The following is a 21,445-nucleotide window of genomic DNA, read 5'->3' on the forward strand; positions in this document are numbered from 1 at the left end:
GACACCGAAAATATCTGGCGGCTGGCAGAGTCCACCCATGGCCGAAGTTTCTTATTTTGCCCTCTCTCCAGCTCAGCCTAGAGAAGAAGCTGCTGCCACGTGGAAAGGCAGCCCTGCCTGGCAAAAGGCTGAAGAGCGATACAAAGCTAACCCAGGGCTGCCTCACCCGCGGCGCGCATTTTCGCGCGCATACCCTCGTTCTCCGCTCCAATCCAGCACCCACCCCCAAACAGCGTCTCTCCCCCCCAATTGAGCAACTCACCCTCCGCTCCATATCTCCCCCCAGACCAAAGGCAAGCACTTCCTGCAAATAGCGCGGCATGCTTCTTTCTCCGGGGTGGCGGACTATCCCTCTGTAGCGGGCAAGAATCGCACCCCCTTATTGCCTGCACCTGCCCCCCCCCCTTGGTACACCACTGACCTGGACTTCAAAGGGGCTGAGTGAGAAGGAATTTAAACCTCCAGGTCCATCGCTCTACTTGCTAAACGTCACAATTAAACCAATACACTTGCCTGAATGAATGTGTACTGCCTTCAAGTCGATTCCGACTTATGGCGACCCTATGAATAGGGTTCTCATGAGGCTGAGAGGCAGTGACTGGCCCAAGGTCACCCAGTGGGCTTCATGGCTATGTGGGGATTCGAACCCTGGTCTCCCAGGTCATAGTCCAACACCTTAGCCACTACACCACACTGGGTTTCACACTTGTCTGGAGTACACACAAAAAACAAAAGCGGCCTTTCCCTTGAGAACTTAATCAGCTAGGAGAGGGCAACTCTAGCGCCGCTGTTTTTTAATCCACCCGTGACGCTATTGGTACGCACCACTCCCTTTCTTGCCTCTGGGGGCGCTGCGAGGTACTGGCGGCGGCGAAGGAAGCTCTTAAAAGGGCCCGAGCGCGCCGGACAGATATTCAGTTCTAGTTCCGGGCTTGTTACGCAGAGGCGCACGCACGCGTTTGGCAATTGCTCCGAAGGTTGGCTCTTGGTTTCAGTCACAGCCGCTTCTTTTTTCTTCGCCGCCGCGGGCGCCGTCAGTAGCAATGTTGGCGCTCAACTCTGCCCGCCGCCTGATGCTGCTTCTCGTGCAGCCTCAGCAGTGCCGGGCCGCTGCCGAGGAGTTGCTGCTGCTCCAGGTTTTCTCCCAGCGCGCCCTCAGCCGCACCGGCCGCGCCTGCAGTAGCCAGAGGCGGGACGACGACAACAACCCTTTGGTCTACCTGGACATGGGAGCTGACAACCAGCCTCTCGGCCGGGTCGTGTTGGAGGTACGCATCGTTGTCTTCTCTCTGGTCTCCTTTCCCTTCTCAATGGGGGAACGTGGATTGGATTTGATCCCAGCGCCTTTCCGTGTCTCCAAGGTGCCCTTGGAGCGTATGTCTAATTGTGGCTGGATCAGAGTGGCTAACACATCGCCTTTTCAAAAATGAAAGGGTCGCTGCTCCTATGATAGTTGACATTCAACAAATTGAAGATCTCACTATGCAAGTGGGAGCAAGAAAGCATTACTTGTTGAATTTGTCTGCCACGCGGCTCTAGATACTGCCCTGCTAAGATTAGATTGGCACATTTCAGTGTGCCCACCCCACTCCATCCCACTCCACCCCACTAAGGTTCCTAAGGCGGGCAGACGTCAACAGGTGGTGCTTTTTGACTTGAGCTTTTTGCTGTTGAGAGGAGCAGGAAGTTAGGCCAAGGGAAAAAGTTAAGAGCTCAAAAGTTAGCAACGTTGGGAATCGCCATTAAACTTTTGTACCCCTTATTAAGGTGGCTAAAGATGTGACCTTGAATATGCATCGCTGTCTTCGAGGTGCTTTTGTTGCAATGTTTCCTTAGCTCTTAGCGCTTACTTGGAGTAAATTACGCAGCTTTCATAGGAGGCTACTATTGTGTTTGTTTCTAAGAAATTGTACTGTCTGCATGATTTAGCAATTAAAAATTGAGTTGGTGAAAATGTGGATTCACCCTTTCTTTTGATGCATGAATATATATGCAATTGAAATTTTAAGTGATGCTTGTTCCCAAGAGAAAGATTAACCTCCCTTCTTACATGTGCTGGCTCAACAGAGATCTCCTATTTGGGGAGGTTTGACAGTGGTTCTGGGAGGCAGATTGCTGATATTTCTGCAGAGGAAAGGAATTCCACATTTTGCAGCTACAGAGAACCCTTCTTTGCCTAAATTTTGTTATAGAGACTTGGCACAGCAGTAGGATACCACATTCAGTGTTTCAAATTCTGAGAACCAAGCCATGAAATTGTATTTATATCAGATTAACCTGAAATTAATTGAGTTTGAGTTTGGGCATGTAGCCTACAAAAGGGAAAGATAATATTTGTTTTTTATTTTATTATTACATTTATATCCCACCTTGTCTCCAAGGAGCTCAAGATGGCGTACATGGTTCTCCTGCCGCTCCATTTAATCCTCTCAAACAACCCTGTGAGGAAGTTTAGGCTGAGAGACTGTGAATGGCCCAAAGTCAGCTGAGTCAGGATTTGAACCCTGGTCTCCCAGGTCCTAGTTCAACACTTTAACTGCTACACCACACTGGTTCTCAAAAAATCTAAGACAATCCTATTCTTTCTTTATTACTACATTTCTACCCCACCTTTCCTCCAAGGTGGCACAACATGGTTCTCCCCCTCCTCATTTTAACCTCACAACAACCCTGTGAGGTCAGTCATACTGAGAGACATTGATTAAGTGAGCTTCATGGCTGAGTGAGGATTAGAACCCACTTCTCCCAGGTCCTATGTTATAGCCTAGTATTCTAACCACAGTGCCACACTGGCTTTATATTTTACTTAGGATTGTGAGTTCTAGTTATTCTAAATTAATGATTCTTCTGGAAACAATTTTCCAAAAGCTGCTTAGTCAGATATGAATTCCTTTAGCAAATTTGCTTTTGGGGATTGCATTGAGACTGAGTGAGAGAGAGAATGTGAACTCTGTACAATAGAACTTAGTAAAGATCTTTAAATGACAAGCTGGAAGAAGTTGCCAAAAGTGTTTGGTACCTCAATTATTGCTTGGAGGCCTCTGGCCCTTCTCCTTTCAAGAGCTATAGTTATGACCTCACAGCTACAACAGGAGATAGGTTATTTTTTCCACTAAGTAGCCTCAATTATTGTTGAGTCTTGACTTCTCAACTGGAGCCTTTGTTTAAATATTCCAGCAGAAATTACTGGCCAACAAATCTTAATCAAAACTCTTACCAAAAATTGTACATAGAAACCTGGTAGCCACTTTGGTTTTATGGAAGAAGAATAGGGAGGCAAGTAAGAGGCTTTCGTTTGGACCAACTAATCTACAAAATATTAGGAACAAGGTTGTCTCTTTAAAAACAAACAAACCCTAAATCACAGGACTCTAGGACTTGAGTGTGTGGGGAGGGGGAAATGACGCCTGATGTTGTATTTACTAGGGCAATGTTTTATCTGTCCAAGTCCACTGATATTCAGAAGCAGCTAACTGGAGTCTATTCTTATCAGAGTCAACATAGTGTTATGATAACTTTTATGATGAGGAAGGTATAAATATTGTGGTCTGGAAATGTTATATGCTCATGATGTGCTCACACTGAATTATTCCAAGGATATTTATGGAGATTTTTGGAAATGAAAAGTATATCAATTTCATGTTTTTCTACAACTGATCCTGCTGTAAAATCCTTGACAGATAGTATAAACGCCTTCTGGTTTTCCCCAGGGGTGGGCAGGAGGAGGGTTATGAGTTGTTGACTTTGGTCTGACTGCCTCATTACTAAGAGGCTGGTAAAAAATATTAATGGTGAAGTCCAGATCACGAGGTAGAAAAGCCAATGGGTTCAAAAATTCCATTGGTGGTCTTCACTCTATCTGCTTTGAGCAACATGAAGGAAGGAGTTTATGTGTATGTCTTGTCGGCCTCTTGTTTATATCTCTCCTGTCTTCCAAGGAGCTCAAAGCAGTATGTATGGGGGTTGTTTTGTTGTATGCTCACAGCAATCCTGATGAGTAGATTAGGCTAAAATAGTGGCTGGCCCAGTATTGCTCTGTAAGCTTCATGACCAAGTAAAAATTTAATCTCTAGTCTCCCTAGTCTAAGCCCATTACACCACACTGGTTTCTGTACCCATACTTGTGTATTCCCAGATATGGAAATACATATCTGTGGAACACGGTCTAAACATGCCCTGAGTTTTGTCATGCGTAGCAGAGTCTGTTGGATGCTGTACTGTATAGGCAGGTTGTAGAATATGTCCTTGAGATACAGGCCTTCTCTAAGCCTGGCTGCCTATGGCGAGTCATAATCATCTCCAGGTGAGCAGGAAGGGAAACTTTTTGAGGGCTTTTTTTTTACTCCAGGGTATTTGTGTGTCCCCAATTTGATTTGTACCAATTTGAGATAGTAAAAGCACAAATGTGTAGGAAGGCAGACATGTAAACACAAAAGTTGTGGCCTAGTAATTAGGTTGCAAGTACACTTCTGGTGTAACCGTAAGTGATCTCATTAAGCTCACATGCACAAAGAATTGGTTATCCTTTTGTTTTTTCCATGTACCTTTTAAAGAGGTATCTTGAATCTTTTGCCAAGTCATGCATGTGGGAATCTCTGGGAAGGTTATATGGAAGGTCCATTCTGATGTAATCTTTACACATGCAAGCACTTGCAGGATCTCTGGCAAGAGCCATGAGTGTTAAGGCTTATGTCATAAATTGGCCCAATGACATCTCCAAATGATTGTGAGTAATTTTACAGACAGCATCACATGATGCCAAGCAAGCAGGTGCTTAACCCATGGAAGTTCACAATTGCATTTATAGTAGAGTAAAACTTGGCGCTGCAAAATTTCTGTGCCTTTTAAGAGATTGTTAAGGTTTTGTCTCCCAGCTGTTGTGTAGGTAGATCTTCACCAATGAAAACCTGTCCCCTTTGCCCCTTCCTCAGATTCAAATTGAAACTATGGCTTTTTTATTGTGGTAAAGTAATACCTTTAGGTTAACTAATTTCAACTTCAGAAACCTGAAAGTGTTTTCTTCATAGCTAAGTGCTCTATGACAGAGATGGAGGTAAAAAATGAGAAATTCTGGGCAAGAGCACATTTGGGCTGTGCTTGTAGAGCTATTTTTTATTAACAAATGCTTTTGCTGTTTTTCTGGTTTTAGTGCAAGAAGAGTTAAATTTGAGAAGGATTGAGTGTGCATATTTAATCCTGAATTATTTGTGAGCCTTTTATGGATCAACCCCTCTCCTTCCGAGCCCACCCTTCTTCATCTTAAGATTGCTCTGCTTTCTACAGATGTGATCAGTGTGTGACTAGTGTTTCCACTTAATATTGGGAGGCTGCGGTTGCACGTGGGTGGGAGACCTTTTTCAGACCAAGGGCTGCATTCCTTTGTGGGGAACCTTTCAAGGACCATATGCCAGTCGTGGGTGAGGCCAGAAGCAAAAGTGGGTGCTTAATTAATGTAAATTTTACCTTTACAGTAGGCTAACTTTTACACACACTCATATACCCCTCTCTATCCTCCATCCAGACAAAGAAGAGGTATTACCAGACTTCAAGGACACACTCAAGCCAGGCAACAACACTCAAGAGTGTGAAGCAGGGCCAGTGAAGGGTCTGACTAGTGGCCTGGTGAGAGTTCCAAGGGTCAAATAGAGAGGCCTGGAATGCCACATTTGGCCCCTGGGCCTAAGGTTCCTCACCCCTGCTGTATCATTTGAGATTTTGAGCAACCTTCACAGGAAGGTCACGCTGACTCTGATCTCTTCCTTGTAGACCTGAATTTGCAATAAAACCAGTACTTGGTGCAATATGACCAAGCTGCTGCTGTGCCATGATTTCCAATAAAAACTCCTAACTTCCTTATAGGGTAAAATGAGAGGTGCTCCTTTAAGACCTGTTTGGACATGATTTCACTTCTTCCTACTCTTTTGCCTTAGTGTTTGATCCATTTTACATGCCAGGTGAGTACAGATGGGTGTTTGTATTCAGTGTACAACGAGAGATGCTTCAAAGAACTTCCACTTGTGAAAAACTGCAAATGATCCTGAAAGTGTCTCTTGTGTCTGAAGCAGTCATATTCTTAACTACTATGCCCAGCATAATATTTGCTTATAAGATGTAGTCTTGAATTACAGATGAAAGCATTTTAATGGAATGAAGACAGAGGAGTGGTTGAAATCATTAATTTGTAAGGGCTGGTTACAATTGGTACAGGTTTTATTCGGCTGATCTTTATTTAAATCGTTATGCCTCTTGATAATGTTTCTTAATAGATTATGTATTTTTATGTTAAAATAGATGTGTTTTCTCAGTCTCTCTTTCTTTTTACTCCCATTAGCTGAAAGCTGATGTGGTGCCAAAGACAGCAGGTAAGACAATGCTTTTGCCAGTGCCTCATTGAAATGTCAAGGTTAAACCATGTTAGTAAAAAATTAGGACAATTGAAATGCTTTTTTTCTGAGACAAAAATAGTGCCTTAAAGTTTCAGTCAGCTTTGTGGTTGCAAGAGAGGCATCTTTCTTATTTGTAGCATCTCTCTCCGGGTTTTTTTTATGTGTATTATGATGTTGCTTTAGCTCTTCAGAATTTTTTAAATAATGAGAATTGTTGAAGAAGCAAAGGCAATGATTTACACACACTTGAACCCTTTCACTTGAATAATTTTGGTTCTACTCTGCTGCCCAACATCTTTTTGTTCCTTACTGCATTTGCATTACCTGCATGAACAAAGTTGTGATCGTTCACTTTCTCAGTGAGCGTTTCCTGTAAGGAGATGCATCCATCTATTTGTTCCTTAGAAACTCATGAAGAGACTAAGGCTGCAATCCTAAATCCACATTTCCTGAGAGTAAGACCCATTGAACTCAGTGGGACTTAACTTCTGAGTAGATATGTATAGGATTATGATGTAAATCAACTTCAAGTAGACCTACATGGTTCATTGAGGCATGAGCAGCTGCAGTGGACATGTGAGCCCAGGCTTTTCTCTTTGCTGTCAGTCTGTGTGTCCATCACTTCATTGCTAAAGGTTTTTGACTGTGCAAAAATACACTAAGATAAAAGGCTTGTAACTATTGACCCAAATCCAGCATCTCCAGTTATATACTTGAAATCCTGCCTATGCAGGATTCTATATGGCATCGGAAATGTTCAGCATGTGGAAAGTGCCTGCAGAATTTTCAGTCATGAAGACAACAAATCTCTAAATTATAGCAACCATATTTCTTTTCTTTGATTCTTGTACTGTATGGCTACAAAAAATTCTTTAGAGGCAACTAAGAATTGACAAAAGTGTAATTATACTCCATCTGCTTAATGCCTTATGTTTGCACTATTAGCAAATACGTCTAAGAATAAACAAAAAGACTGTGATTGAGAGCTTCATGGTATGCCTAAAATATTTTGACAAATGCACCAGGATTCTGCTGATAATTCATATCTCTCTGTGGTCCCTCATCCTTTGTGGGATGCCCTGGCCCTGATATTCTAGAACTGCCTTTGCAGGCGATTGAAGATGCTGCCAGTGGAATGGGATGGAGCTGAAAAGTTCTGGTGTCTTTCGACCTGAGTAACAAGGTGTAGCATTGCACTCCAAGGCCTGGTTTTCACTGAGGTATTAAGCCTGTTTCTGAGTTGTACCGCTTCAGCTGCATTTGGGGGCTCACTTAATTGAATGCATATGGAAAACTTACACATTTGAGAGCAGCCTTATCTGGAAGAACCTTTCCCCCAGATTTTCTGTGTGTATTCAGTCGTGTGAGCCTCCACCCGTAGCCTGAAGTTGCACAGCCCAGGTACAGGTTTGCCATCTTTGTTTAGGTTTTCCAAGCTAAAGTTCTATTGAAATTAGTGAAAATGGCAGAAAGTTGATGGCAGCTGTTTGCATACCTAAAATGTTAAAGCTGTTTTGCCTAATACACTTCAGGTATGCATATCTCAGTAACTCAGAGTGGAAGGAGGAGGCTTTTGGTAAATGGAGAAATCATTGCACCCGCTCTTGGTATAATATGTTTCAGATCTTTTGAAGAATCTGTTCAAATTATTACTTTGAAATAATGCACTTTTGGATGGATTGTGTTATTGCTTGTGTAGTCTTTGTTTTGTACAAAGTGTTTTCTAGCTTTTCTGTTAGTAACAAATCTACCTTCTCCCCTTTCCACACCCAAGAAAATTTTAGAGCGCTTTGCACTGGAGAAAAAGGCTTTGGATACAAAGGCTCCACCTTCCACAGAGTGATTCCTTCTTTCATGTGCCAGGTAATGAAAACAAAAGTTTCTGCTAAGCTACTTGAAGTTTTAAAAAAGCAGCTGAAGTGTAATTGAATGAAATGCAATTGCCTGGAGAAAACTTTCACTTGTGGCAGAATCATTGCTACAGCAATGGGAAGTTGTTGTATTGTATGTCAAGTTACCATGTAATAATCCGGTGAATTCTCAACATCCTTGGGTGTAGTATCCTACAGATGGAAAACTGGCAGCGCTGTGGAATAATAACAACAATAATAATAATTTAATTTATCTGTCGCCTATCTGGCCAATGGCCACTCTAGGCGACGTACATCTCGGTTACAATAAAATACATCATAATAATACAATACAACGATAAAACTATAAAACTATAAACAATGACAGTTCAGAGTAAAGGCAATTTGTCATAGATATTAACCCTCCCCGGAGTGGAGCCTCCATTGGCCCTGGATATCTCAGCCTGATGTGGCAAGCTGTCTGTCTTGGAGCTGAGCATTTTCAGAAGGGGTCTTCTCTCAACCCATAAGGCTTTACATGTTCATAGAGGACTTGGTGCTAAATAATTCATAGGCAATGTGATTCAGGGTCAGGATTTAACATGTGGCAGAGTAGGTCCTTAATGGCAAATTGTTGGAAGTCACTCCTAACAAATTAAAATAATGAGATGGCAAAGCACCTTTTAGCTTGTTCCCAACTAATGGCTAACCCAGGACTTGAACCAAAACCACTGCTCTAGCCACCAGGCACAATCAAACAGAAAGCATGAGTGTTAGTAGTAGAGGCATGACATCTTCATTTACCAAGGAAGCTTCTATTTCTTTGTTTATATGATATCCTTTCTTCAAGGACCTCTGGGTGGTGGAGCAAATACCACTGGAATTCACTTGGGTGGAGAGAGGACTTTAAAATATGAAATCTATAGTGGGAGCCGAGAGTGCAGTTGGAAGTAGTGCGGATTAAACCCCACCTTAAATGAAGGGATTGGCAGCTCCTGGTATCCAGCTTCCCTGTGTTTACTCCCATGATTTCTACCCTCAGTGGAACCTCCACAGGTAGATTAAGGAGTGTTTGGGGATAGGGAGCTGTTTGTTGACTGTGGGTCATTTCTGGTGTAATGTTTTTTACCAATATGTGATCTTTCAAATGCAGGAAACAAGTATTCCACAGTATTTTAACACTGTATGTGCAAAGATTTGAGATTTATACATCTAGAAAGTTGTTACTGTGGTTGTCTAGAAAAAAATTGTGTCATGTGAGTAAATGAGTGCTGCCCTGCTTTGGGAAACCTTGTGTAAGACAGTCTGATTTTGTTTTTCCTCTGCTAAAACAAACAGCTTGCTCTCTCTAAAGGGACCATTAGTTGGGAAAAGAGGCTTTAGCTGTTTGTGTGGAATTGTAATGAGCCTTATTTGGTAGGAGGAAAAACAGGCAGTGTATCTTTTCTCCTTCTTGAACTTTGACAAGTGTAATCTTCACTGTGTTATATTCTGCTGTTGGGAGAATAAATATTTCAAAGGAGAATACCACAGGTGCCTTTACAAACACTCAGCCTGAAAAGGGTATATAGTTATGTCGTATTGCAATTTGGTTGGCTGAGTCAGTGACATGTTTAACTTAAAGCATGTGTGAGGTGCAAGTTCCTTCTAATTTGTCTAATTTGGATGTTGAATCATTCCAAATTGCTGTAAATAGGGTGTAAAGGATTTTATTTACAAAGGTTAGGGGATAGCATCCTGGAAAGGTTTAAAACCTGTGGACCTCTGTAATCTTTTTGGGTTCCCAGTTCCCATCATCCCCTCCAGCATGGCCAATGGTCAGGGATGATGGGAGTTGTGATCCAACAACATATGGGAGGGGGGCCCACAAGTTCCCCACTCCTATCATACAGGCTCAATTAAAAAGAGGAGATCGCCTGTGCAAAGTTAAATCTGCATATCTGTTTTATTGTGGACAAGATAATTGAGGTCTTTCCTCTTGCACATGGAGGGTGTATTTCAATTGTATATGTTAAATAGCTTTGAATGCATTTGAGATGAAAGCCCTTAAAAATAATTATGTCCTTGGAGATGAATGTAGAAAACTGAAATTCAGATTCCTGAAAACAATCATCCTGGAAAGATGTAAGACTCTTTTCCTTTTCTACTCAAGCCTGATAACTTTCTCCCCTCTGCCTTTTGGAATCAAGTTACCTCCTTCCACAACTCTGTTTTTTCTTCTTCTTCTAAGTCTGAGCTGAGCCAATAGTGGTGCCTGACAAGGATAGCAGAAAAATACCTAAGCTGTCTAACTGATGGGCTGGACCTTTGTGTCTGTTTTCCTTGTTTGTGGGTTGTGATGTTAGAGGGAAGGAATAATTCTTAGATACAAATAGTATCCTTCATAGTGTTGAAGTAAAAAATGAAGAATTGGTATTGTATGCTCTTAATTTTTAGTGGCTGTGACAAAAGATTGTTCCTAACCCCGGCCTCTTCTCCCCCACTCCCAAATTCTCAGGAGGTAATATTTTGTATGTTTGTTAATGAACAGCTCTGTAGTTGTGTTTGTGATGTATGTTAAGCTCTCTAAGCAAGCACCTGAAGTAAACTCTATTTAAGTGCATGTTAAGATTGTAGTATTCATCTTCTAAACCTGTAGCAAGAATGCCTGTCATTCTATAATGTGAAGTCACTGTGATGTAGCTAATTGGTACAATTAGAACTACAGGTCCTTGACAGTCTAAATATATTTAAATTATAGGGTGTGCTTCCAGGCTTGCACAAGTATAATTAAAGTATTGATATAATTTATTATGTTCCAGTTCCTTTAAAGCATAAGCAGTGTGAATCAGAAACTTTTTTGCTAGATGAAAGTATACTGGACTTTTATGGAGGAAACCTGATCACAGCAAGCCAAACACTTGATAGTGATTTCAGACCACCTTGCTATCACATAACAGCTTCAATTATAAATTCCTTAAGCACCTCTGTGCAATTGGTAGGACTGTCTTCTGAGTAAACATGGTTAGAACTGAGTTCCATGAAGAAATATGAACAATAGACGCACATGTTAAGTGTATCCTAAATAACAGTTCTCAGTATAAAATGTTAAACTGAGGGAGGATGTTTAATGATTTTTCAGTAGAAGCTTTTGATCTTTCCTGGAGTGCAAAGTTATCAATGTGTAACAGTTCAAAGTCCTTCAAAGCCAGCCTTTCCCAACCTGGTGCACTACAGATTTTAGACTGCAGTTCCCATTGGCTCCAGGTAGCATTGCCAACGGTCAGAAAAGATGGGAGCTGTATTCTGAAGTGTCTGGAGAGCCTCAGGTTGGGGAAAGCTGGCATAGGCTGTAGGTTTGAGGTGCATTTTTAAAAAAAGAAGCTGCAAAAACCTAGGTTTACCTGTTCTGCAGCTACTGCTACAATATGTGTATTCTTGGTATACTCTTCTCATGAGGGCAAGTGGTCTCTGATAGTCTGAAAATTATTAGCAGAAGAAAACTAAATAAAACTTCAAATGAGAATACTGTTGATGCCAAATTCTTCCTAGACATTATGAACATTTTGGGACTTCTGCCATAAATGGCATCCTCCAGTCCAGTTTTTCTCCCCCTTGCTTCTATAACATATAGTGAAACTGCTTGTATGACATGACATCATTCTGTGAATCTCCCCACCACCATCAGTGAAGTGCAGCAGGAGGCAGGAGCAACTCAGCGCATTGTGACATCATGTCACAGGATGAGTTTAAACATGGCTTTGGAGAAAAAGAAAGGCAGACACAGGGATGTTTGGTCTCATGTCTATTTCATAGTGCTCCGCTCGAACAGGCTGCATTCTCCAGGTGAACACTCAGACTTGAAGCCAATGAAGCTGAGTAATACCTGTGTAACAGGTCTGTACTGTCTGATTGTTTCCCCTAAGATTAACAGTACTTATAAGTCATTGGAGAGCTCAACATTGGTGAGTTATACAAAAACATGCTGCACAAATTTCTGGTAATTTTTAAAGAGTTCAGTACCAATACAGCAAACAAAACTCTGCGGATGTGTGATTACTATTAACTATTCCATCCATTTTAGCAGTAAACATAAAATGAATAATAAAGGTATATATTACCTAAACTTCTACATTAATAAAAACCTTTAATTGTTACCTCTAGGTTGAGTGTTTCAGTGCCAGTGCACACTTCATGTTTTTTTACATAAGAAGCTTACATGGCACAAAAATGTGGTCACCATCAGTTATGAATGGTACACAGGAACAGCAGCAGTAAGACCCTGCTTGTCATTTCAGAAAAAAATGATCATACAAACATATAGGCCATTCACAATTGATAGTGCTGTGTATACTTGCTATTTAAAACTATGTGCCAAAGACCAGCCTGTAAACTTCATGACTGAGTGGGGATTGAGCTCCAGTCAGGTCAACACTGTATTAATCAATGCCTTTTTCTTTAAAGATATTGAAAATCATACTTTAATTCCTTAAAGCACTTCACATATATTGTATTAGTAGTTCTTACAAAAACCTTGCAAGATAGGTTGGGCAATATTCTTCCTGTTGAACAGATGAGAAGCTAAAAATAGAGGATTACTTACTGGGTCCATAGCTGAAGTGAGATTTTAATTGTGAACCCACCTGACTTGTAGCTCATTCTCCTAACCACTCTACCACATTAACAAATCTAATCACTATAGATAAATCTCAAACAATATTCTGTATTGTCTATACTATCTGGCTATAAGTTTCAGTCGGCTAGAAATGGCAAATAGTGATGCTATGTGTGTGTAATTAGACAAACATTGTATTTCTTCCAGGGCGGTGACTTTACTAATCACAATGGAACAGGAGGCAAATCTATATATGGCAGTCGATTTCCTGATGAAAACTTCATCCTTAAACATGTTGGACCAGGTAAGCGAAGTTTTACTTCTCATATTTCTGGCTCTTTGAATGTGCTATTTACATAAACAGATGCTGGAGGTAGGGAAGGGCTTGACTTGAATTCCAAGCCTGTTTAGAAAGAGCTGATTATACAGTAAGCTCATGAACAAGAAGGCCAGCTTCTGAAAACAAATATATTGGTGCTTTGGGGGTTCCAGAGCCTCGTGCTGATGTCTGAAAAGGATTATGGGAACCAATGACCCCTCCCCTAGTGAAATTGAATGCTAAAGGTACTTTCCCCTAGTATAGCTGTGAAGGTGACTTTGTTAGGGGAGTTTAGGTTCAATGATATCAGTGTGTAGTTGATACACACCTCTGGGCCTTCTTTCTATCCAGTCTAGACAGTGAATTGTCTGAACATCTGCCTGGAATCAGTAATAGTCTAGACTTGGGGGTGGGCAAATATGAGGTTCAATCCAGATTGAATCAGGTTTTGGTTGGATGAAAAATTGATGGAGAAGTTGTTAATCCTATTCTGGATGGATTTGCATTCCTTAAAGCAGCGGTGGGCAACCTGTGACCCTTCAGATGTTGCTGGGCTTTCGCTTCCATCAGCCCCAGCCAACTTAGCCAATGGTCAGGGATAATGGAAGTTGTGGCTCTCCAGATGCCTCTGGATTACAAGTTCCCCACCCCTGTCGTAAAGGATCAGGTTCGCAGCTTTCTAGATCCAGTGTTGACACACATGTAGTATATACAGCCTAGAGCATTCTTCACTGACTTTGATTCTTACACCAGATATGGCACGATTAGGCTTTTTTCAGAATTACTGACGCTGTCATAGACTGCAGATTAGATTATTGCAATGTGTTGCTCTTGGAGCTGCCCATAAGACTATTTGGAAACTTGAATTGGTTCAAAATGCAGTGACCCAATGGTTGGCTGGTTCTCACAGAACTGATTGCATCTCACCAGTGCTTAAAACTTCACTGACTCTCTATTTGAGTTGCACTTGGGAACAGAGTGCTGGTTTCTTTCCTAGGCTAGCACAGAGGTGGCGAACACTTTTTAGTCCAAGAGCCACATTTCCTTGTGGACTGCATACCAGTGGTGAACAGGGCCAGATGCAAAAATAGCCAGAGCAATGGCTGTGATTCTTACCTCTGTGCAGTTAGTTATATTCTTGCCATGCAAAAGTGAGATGATTTTATACACCCATGCACACATCCCCCCTCCCCCCAGATCCTCCATCGTCCTTCCAGGCAAGCAAGAGGCGTTATCGCAGTTCAAGAACACATTCCAGCAGGCAAAATCACTCAAGCAATGTGTTGCCTGGGAAGAGTCCAGAGGGCCACATTTGGCCCCCAGGCCTGACGTTTTCAACCTTTGGGCTACGGTATCCCACAGATCATTTGTTCCCATTTAAAGCTGTCCATACATTCTGATTATTTGCATAGCTCCTAGTTCAGGTGTCTTCTAGATGTAGAGGGGGTGACTACGGCAGATAGGACTTCATGCTGTTCCCAGGCATGTCTGTCAGTTTGCCTACGTTACTGATTGTTTAGGCTCCTTTTAAAAAAAACCCTATTCATCCAAGCTGTTGGCAGATTTTGAACATCTTGTTTGTGGTATCTGCGCATTGCTTTTAGTTGCTGCTCTTGTTCTTAGTCTTCCTGGTAGTTGCATTTTATAACATTTTGCCTGTAAAATGTAATGTCTGTAAGCTACCTTGTGGGGCTTAAAATACACCAAAAGATGGGATGCAAATGTTTGAAATAAATATTGGAGGATCTGTTCCTCTATTGAAAGAGAATCTGTAAGTTTTTACAAATACAACTTTATTTTCTGTCCTGCAGTTAAAAGGTTGCAGTTCAAAGGCACAGGAGCAAGGGGAGGAAAGTGGCAACCCTGCTGGGTTGGGTAGATCCTAATCCAATCTTTTTGTATTGAAGCATAATCTCTGATTTTTTTCAAGAACTTTGCTGGCTGATTGCCTGGAGAAAATTGCTTGTTGCCACTGGAAATCAAGTGAATCACTGTGTACATGTCTGCTGTAGTACAGTTGGAATGACATTGTTTTGAAAAGGGTCTAGCAGGGACTAGGTTTATTATTAAATATGTATTTACATTGGTATTGTTAAATCTCATGTCCTGGGACAGAGCTTTTAAATAAGCATAAGAGTATATCAAAACCAGATAGTGATAATTCGAAATGGTTGTCACGTATTAGTTGTGTTGCAATTAATAGTAATCATTTCCTGAAAGCCAAGACTTCATGAGTCCTTGTCCATTAGTGAAACAGAGAGATGGCACAGGGCAAGACTCGTATGCGCCTTTCATCCTTGGAACTATCCCCAGCAAAAAGTTCTTAGGTTGCATAATTTTGTCTCACATGTGCTATTCATCTTGTTAACATCTACATTCTTAGAATATGCTGTGTGTGGTGCTGCCTTTTGCCAAGCTGAACTTGAGTTGTTTGACTGTAGAAGACTCAGTCTAGCATGGAAGCTGGCTTAAAGAAAGGTGGGGAGGGAGGAGAGGACATCTTTGATTTGGGCCAAAGGGGATAGAACTAATTAATCCCTCCTGTAGAAATTCTCTGAGAAACCAGAACCAGTGCCTGATACTTCCAGAACAAATTGGATCTTTTAGTGCTCACTTACAGTGGGATGTTTTGTGAAGTCTCTGGGCACGTAGTGTTCTCTGTTTTAAACACAGGACAAAAACCAAAGAGGAAGCTTTGTGTAGAAACTCCCTGAATTGCTGTTTTTTGTTTTGTGTTTTTGGATGGTGACATTATATTCCTCTTATTGCTGTTGCAGGTGTTCTCTCAATGGCAAACGCTGGACCCAACACAAATGGCTCTCAGTTCTTCATTTGCACAGCCAAAACTGATTGGTAAGCATTCTGCAAATACACATGTGTGTTTCAAATCAAGGCTTTCTCAAAGCTTGGTAAATTACTCATGTTTGATTTCCTTGCTAAGGGGCATGAGGGAAGCAAATGAAAGTGTGACAATGCCCTATAGAAAAATTATAAATTTTAATTAGTAGTAATTGTAATAGTTTTGGAAATAAGCAGTGTTCTTCCTCAAGTAGCTCCCATTTCAAATTAATAACAATAATAGGACTGAATCTTTTTAATGTGAAGTACAACACTTCTAATTGTGAAAAATGATCCCATTCAGAGTGAGGGTGATGCTGCTTTTTCCCAGTGTACATTGGCTTTATTATGTAGTCAAATCTAGATTTGTAGCATTGATGTCATCATGTTCACAATGTGATCCCCAGGTGGATACTATCACCTGGCTGGAGCGAAAAAAGGGCGCAGAAGCAGAAAGAAAGAGCAGTCACAAAAAGCTAGCCTGAAGGCTGCAAATGAGATGTGTGGGTTGGAAAACACTGGGGGCACACATCTGAAAGCTCCATTTCTGCCCCAAAACATTTTGGTACAACTGTATTATAAATAGCAAATACGTACTTATACAACAGCATGTCAGGTAAAAGAGTCAGATAAGCTTCAACACTTGTATTTAATCCCCCTGAAGCAAGGATAATAATGCTGTTTTCCATATGTAATTTTCCTGTGTGCCTAATATAATTTGGGAGAAAAACAGGCAGAACACTATATCATAACATGCATGTTTTTCTACCTGCTAGGTAAACACTTAATGAGCATAAAGCAACTCATGAGTCGTATATGGCAACAGACTGCTGGAGTGCTAGTGTGACTTGGAGAGATCCATCCCATAATGAGCATAAGAATAAATAAGAGCATAAGCAATCTTTTAGTTGCTTGCTGGTATCTGGTAGCCTTAGCACATGTCAGTTTCTCCCCCTTAACTGTTTGGTTGATTGACCCAATATGGTTGAGATTTCAGTCTTCTGACATGTGAGGGCTCGGGTATTTGGCCCGGTCTCCTAAGGGCTTGGTCAATAACATTGGAATGAATAGAGATGCCTCTGGACTTTAAATCATGTCTTATACTATCCATCAGCCTGTGGCAATGTAAAAGCTTTGTTACGGTACAGTGCCCTCTTCTCACAATCCTGCCATCTCAACTAACTTTGTAGAGTTAAATCTACCTTGTCAAAAGGTTCTGTGCTCCAACCTATAAAACTGCCATTTTAAATTTAATTTCGGAATCATATCTTTCTCCAAAGCAATGTATTGAGGGAGAAGCATATCTTTCTTCCTACCCCACCCAATTTTAAGCCTTAGGCTGAGAGTCCCCAAAAAGTCTTGTTCTTTGAGCGGGGGCAGGGGTGTGTGTACAATAGACAGATTGCCTACTATTCCTGGCACAGTGCTTCAGGTCATGGGACCCCACTATGGAAGTAACTGAAGACTGCCTAAAGACAAACACATGGAGGATAGGTCTGTCAGTGTTTTTTAATTATGATGATTAAAGGAACTACCTTATTGAGAGGTAGTATTCCTCTGAATATCAGAACAATCTGGGTAGTCTTCACCATCATGCCCTGCTTGTGAGCGTCTAGATATATCCTGCTGGCAACTTTTGGGAATGGGATACCGGGCCAAAAATTAGTCTGATACAGCCTGGCAGTTCTTACAAAGTGTGGTGGAGCTTCCAAAAGATGGCTGGATCTGAAGCTGAGAGAGAACCCATCTGGACTACACTGAACTATTGAATTCTATGAGGGCTGCACCAAAGGGTTTGGTTGAGCTGCAAGTTGCCTACATATCCCTGCCATGGTAACTTACATCTGCTTTCATTTTCCATTTACTCAGAACTGCCATCTTTAGGCATAAGGGCCCTTGTAGAGACATAGCAGTGGCCCACAACTATTTCAATTCAAATATTGCACCAAAACAGAGTTTCAAAACCACGTCAAGCTATGGTTTCTAATTCTAGTTTGCTTAACTAGACTTGTCCACTCTGAAATCATGGCAAGCTACTGTTAAGCTTCCTTCCAGTTTGGTGTGATTCTGAATCGAACTTTTCAGTAGGAAGAAAATTCTGTTTCAAGTCACATCATTCCATATGTCTTCCCTTTCCTACTACAAGTGTAGAAGTAACCTTGCAATGCTTTTTTGCCTTCCTATATTATTTTTGTTTGTATTGCAGGCTGGATGGGAAGCATGTTGTGTTTGGTCATGTGAAGGAAGGGATGGAAGTTGTGAAAAAAATTGAGAGCCTTGGCTCCAAGAGTGGGAAGCCTTCAAAGAAGATTGTCATTACTGACTGTGGCCAGCTGTCATAATTCAAGATGTGCCAACCTCTGGAGAATCAGTGATGCAAAAAGGAATCCATGAATTCTTACTTGCACATTTCTCATCTAGATAAGACTTCGTACTGATAAGAAAATTGAATCCTTGCTGAGCCATGTTCAAGGACAAGAGAAGTGTATGAAAAATTTCAGCTTTAAAAATCAATTTGGTCAAACATTACAATTTTCAGATTTTTTATTTTGAAACAGTTGTACATTTGATTTTAGTATTTAACTTAAGGTTCTTTTCATTATAATAGATAATGGAAATGAAAGACAAAGGCTGCTAGCAAAGGTCTACTAAAAACCTCTTTAGTGGTTTAACTGTGACTTTTACAGAATTACAGAGTTGTGACAATCTTATTTAGATGATGGGAAAACTAAGTAAGTTTCTAAAAATATAAAGATTATCCTGTAGTCTGGTTGAATTTTTACTTGAACTCTCTTATTTCAAATGAATATATTAAGTGATATGTAGTGTATGACAAATCTCCAGCCTCTCTGGGATAGATGTCAGAATATAGATAATTAAATGGTTAATAGTGTGGACTTAGGAGTTCAGCTGACCCATCAAGATGACTTAATGAATAGCATTCTATCACCCACCCTCATTGAGTAAATCTTTTCAACCAAAGGGGCTGATCCACATAGTGCAAGAATATATCTGTGCTTAAAGTACAAGCTACATACATGGTATCGGTGGACTTCCTACAGTGTTCTTCCAGTGCTGTCCTGGACCATCACAAACCTTTAACAAAGAAGACAGAATTAACTAATAATTGCTTTGGTTGTTTAGGCTTAACACTTGTGACATGCTACTGTTAGGATTTGAATCTGAGAGCATGTTCCCACATCAGCTGAAAACATTTTGTTACCTTGTAAAAGTAGGAACTAGCCAAAACTACATCACATGCAACTGTGAACCTTTCAAATAGAGCATGCAGAAGGGCTCACTTTAAACGGTATATTATTTCCCAGCTCTTGTGGATCCTGTGCAATAGTTGACTAAACTGTGTTCCACATATAACAGCTCTGGTTTATGTTAGAGCTTACATTACACTGCATTTCTCTGGGTGTATTACTTGTGTATCATGTTAAAACCAGAGTAAATAGCTGGAAAAGACTATTAGGCATGGGGATTAATACAATTATGCAAGGAGGGAAAAGTTTGTGCAGTTGATTATTTTTACCCCTTGCTTCACACTCGTTTATTTAAATGATCAGTAGGTTCAACTGAGGCAAGCTGAATTTAAGAAGAAATACTAAACAATGAGGGGTCCCTTGGCTCATATTCTGGGTCCATTTATGCTAACGGGCATATCTGTTTAACATTATTTAAAGTGTCACAGGTATTCCTCCCCACACCCCCAAATTCTTGAGATTGTAGGGTATTGATAATTCCTAGAGATCCTTAAGTGCCTCCACCTCAGTCACAGATCTTCAGTTCTTATGGTACCCTGTGGAAAGGGGTTATTAAATCAATTTCTGTTGTGTAGATATGTCTTGAATTGCAGGAAAAGTGGCCTACATAATCAGTATCACTGTCATTATCTCAGGTATGTGTGTCCAAAATCCACTGCAGGCACACAATGATGAAATTACGATCACAGATACAGAGCAAGAAAAGATGACTGAAATATCCTGAGATTCCCTGTGCTTGCAAATGAAGGTTGCTACTGATAATTCATTAATTGTTCGACCTCTGAAATAGCCTGTTGGAACAAGCTAAATGGAGAAGTCCAGTCTATGTTCACGGAGCTAGTTCTTGCTTGTGAATTGTGCATGGCTCTGTTAAAGGGGAAATTAAACTGGGAACCTTACAAGGCTGTTTTTAACAATAAATACCTTTTAATTTTTATGTATATTATAGAGAATACTATTAAGAAATGTATCTGAGTGTTTCGTACACTCAGTAAAGATTTAAAATGTGAATGCCCTATCATGTGAGTGTTTTTCTATAGCAGATAACATCACTGCAGGTTTAAAATACTACAATTTGCACTAAACCTATGCAGGTGGTGAAAGGTTAATTAAAGATACCTCTTATCAATTGTTCTTGCATTCTTTGAACTATGTTTATAATATTAGCAATCTAACTTGTTTGGCTTAGGCCGAGTATCAATAATTGGTGTTTTTGTTACATGTTCTTTTTTGTATGTGTAAGATAATTAAATACCTTTTTTAAAGAAATGATGATCAGTGTCTTTCCTAAGTATAATGGTAAAAGGGACTTGTGAAGAAATACAAGAGCAGCTGCTGCTTCTAGGTTTAATATACTTGTCTTATTTTCTGGGCATAGGACACACATTGCAGGTCACCAGCACAGAAAGCTTGGCTGTCCATCTTAACTCTTGTTGATCTTTTAAATAAAAGCAGAAGTAGTGCCTGCAGGAACAGGCTAGTGGCCCTCCCAGTCCATCATCCTGTTCTCACCAGTCAACCAGATCTGGTCAACCAGATACCTATGGGAAGCCCCCAAGTAGGACCTCCACACAAGTGCACTCACCTATCATGGGTTCTAGTAACAGATATTCAGAAGCATACTGCCTCTGACTGTAGAGGCAGAGCATCACCACTGGCTGGTAGCCTTCGATACCATTGTCCTCCATTAATTTATCTACACTGCGCTCGACATCGAAGCCCCTCCTCCGAGCTCCGACCCACACAGAAGCTCGGAGGGTGGTAACAAGAACTAGGGCCTTCTCAGTGGTGGCCCCCGAACTGTGGAACAGTCTCCCTGATGAGGTGCGCTTGGCGCCGATGCTGCTGTCTTTTCGGCGCCAGGTTAAAACCTTCCTCTTTTCTAGGGCTTTTAATTTAACTTAATTCAGTTTTAAAGTGTGTTGTAATTGTTTTTAGATCTTTCATTCTCTGTACTTTTGCTGTATGGTATTATTGGATTTTATTGTTTATATTTGTATTGCTTGTTGTTCACCGCCCAGAGAGCTATGCTAGTGGGGCGGTATAAAAATTTAATTTAAAAAAAATGCTCTTTTAAAGCCATCCAAGTTGGTGGCTGTAATGAAACCACTTGGGAACGGTTATTAAATGTGTTACGGATTTGAAGGAGTTAATGGAATGTCAGAATATGAGTGATGTAAGACTGCCAG

General features: G+C 40.9%; 1 protein-coding gene across 1 annotated transcript; it reads left to right on the top strand.

The window, feature by feature from the left end:
- Positions 1-906: 906 nt before the first annotated feature.
- Positions 907-20,521, top strand: PPIF (peptidylprolyl isomerase F). The gene is made up of 6 exons (XM_061634930.1): positions 907-1,268; positions 6,332-6,362; positions 8,161-8,249; positions 13,038-13,134; positions 15,927-16,002; positions 18,194-20,521. The coding sequence occupies exons 1-6, from the start codon at positions 1,044-1,046 to the stop codon at positions 18,327-18,329; spliced, it is 654 nt and encodes a 217-aa protein (XP_061490914.1). The 5' UTR covers positions 907-1,043; the 3' UTR covers positions 18,330-20,521.
- The last annotated feature ends 924 nt before the right edge of the window (positions 20,522-21,445 follow it).

This window comes from Rhineura floridana, chromosome 7, assembly GCF_030035675.1.
Source record: "Rhineura floridana isolate rRhiFlo1 chromosome 7, rRhiFlo1.hap2, whole genome shotgun sequence".
Lineage (NCBI taxonomy): Eukaryota > Metazoa > Chordata > Lepidosauria > Squamata > Rhineuridae > Rhineura > Rhineura floridana.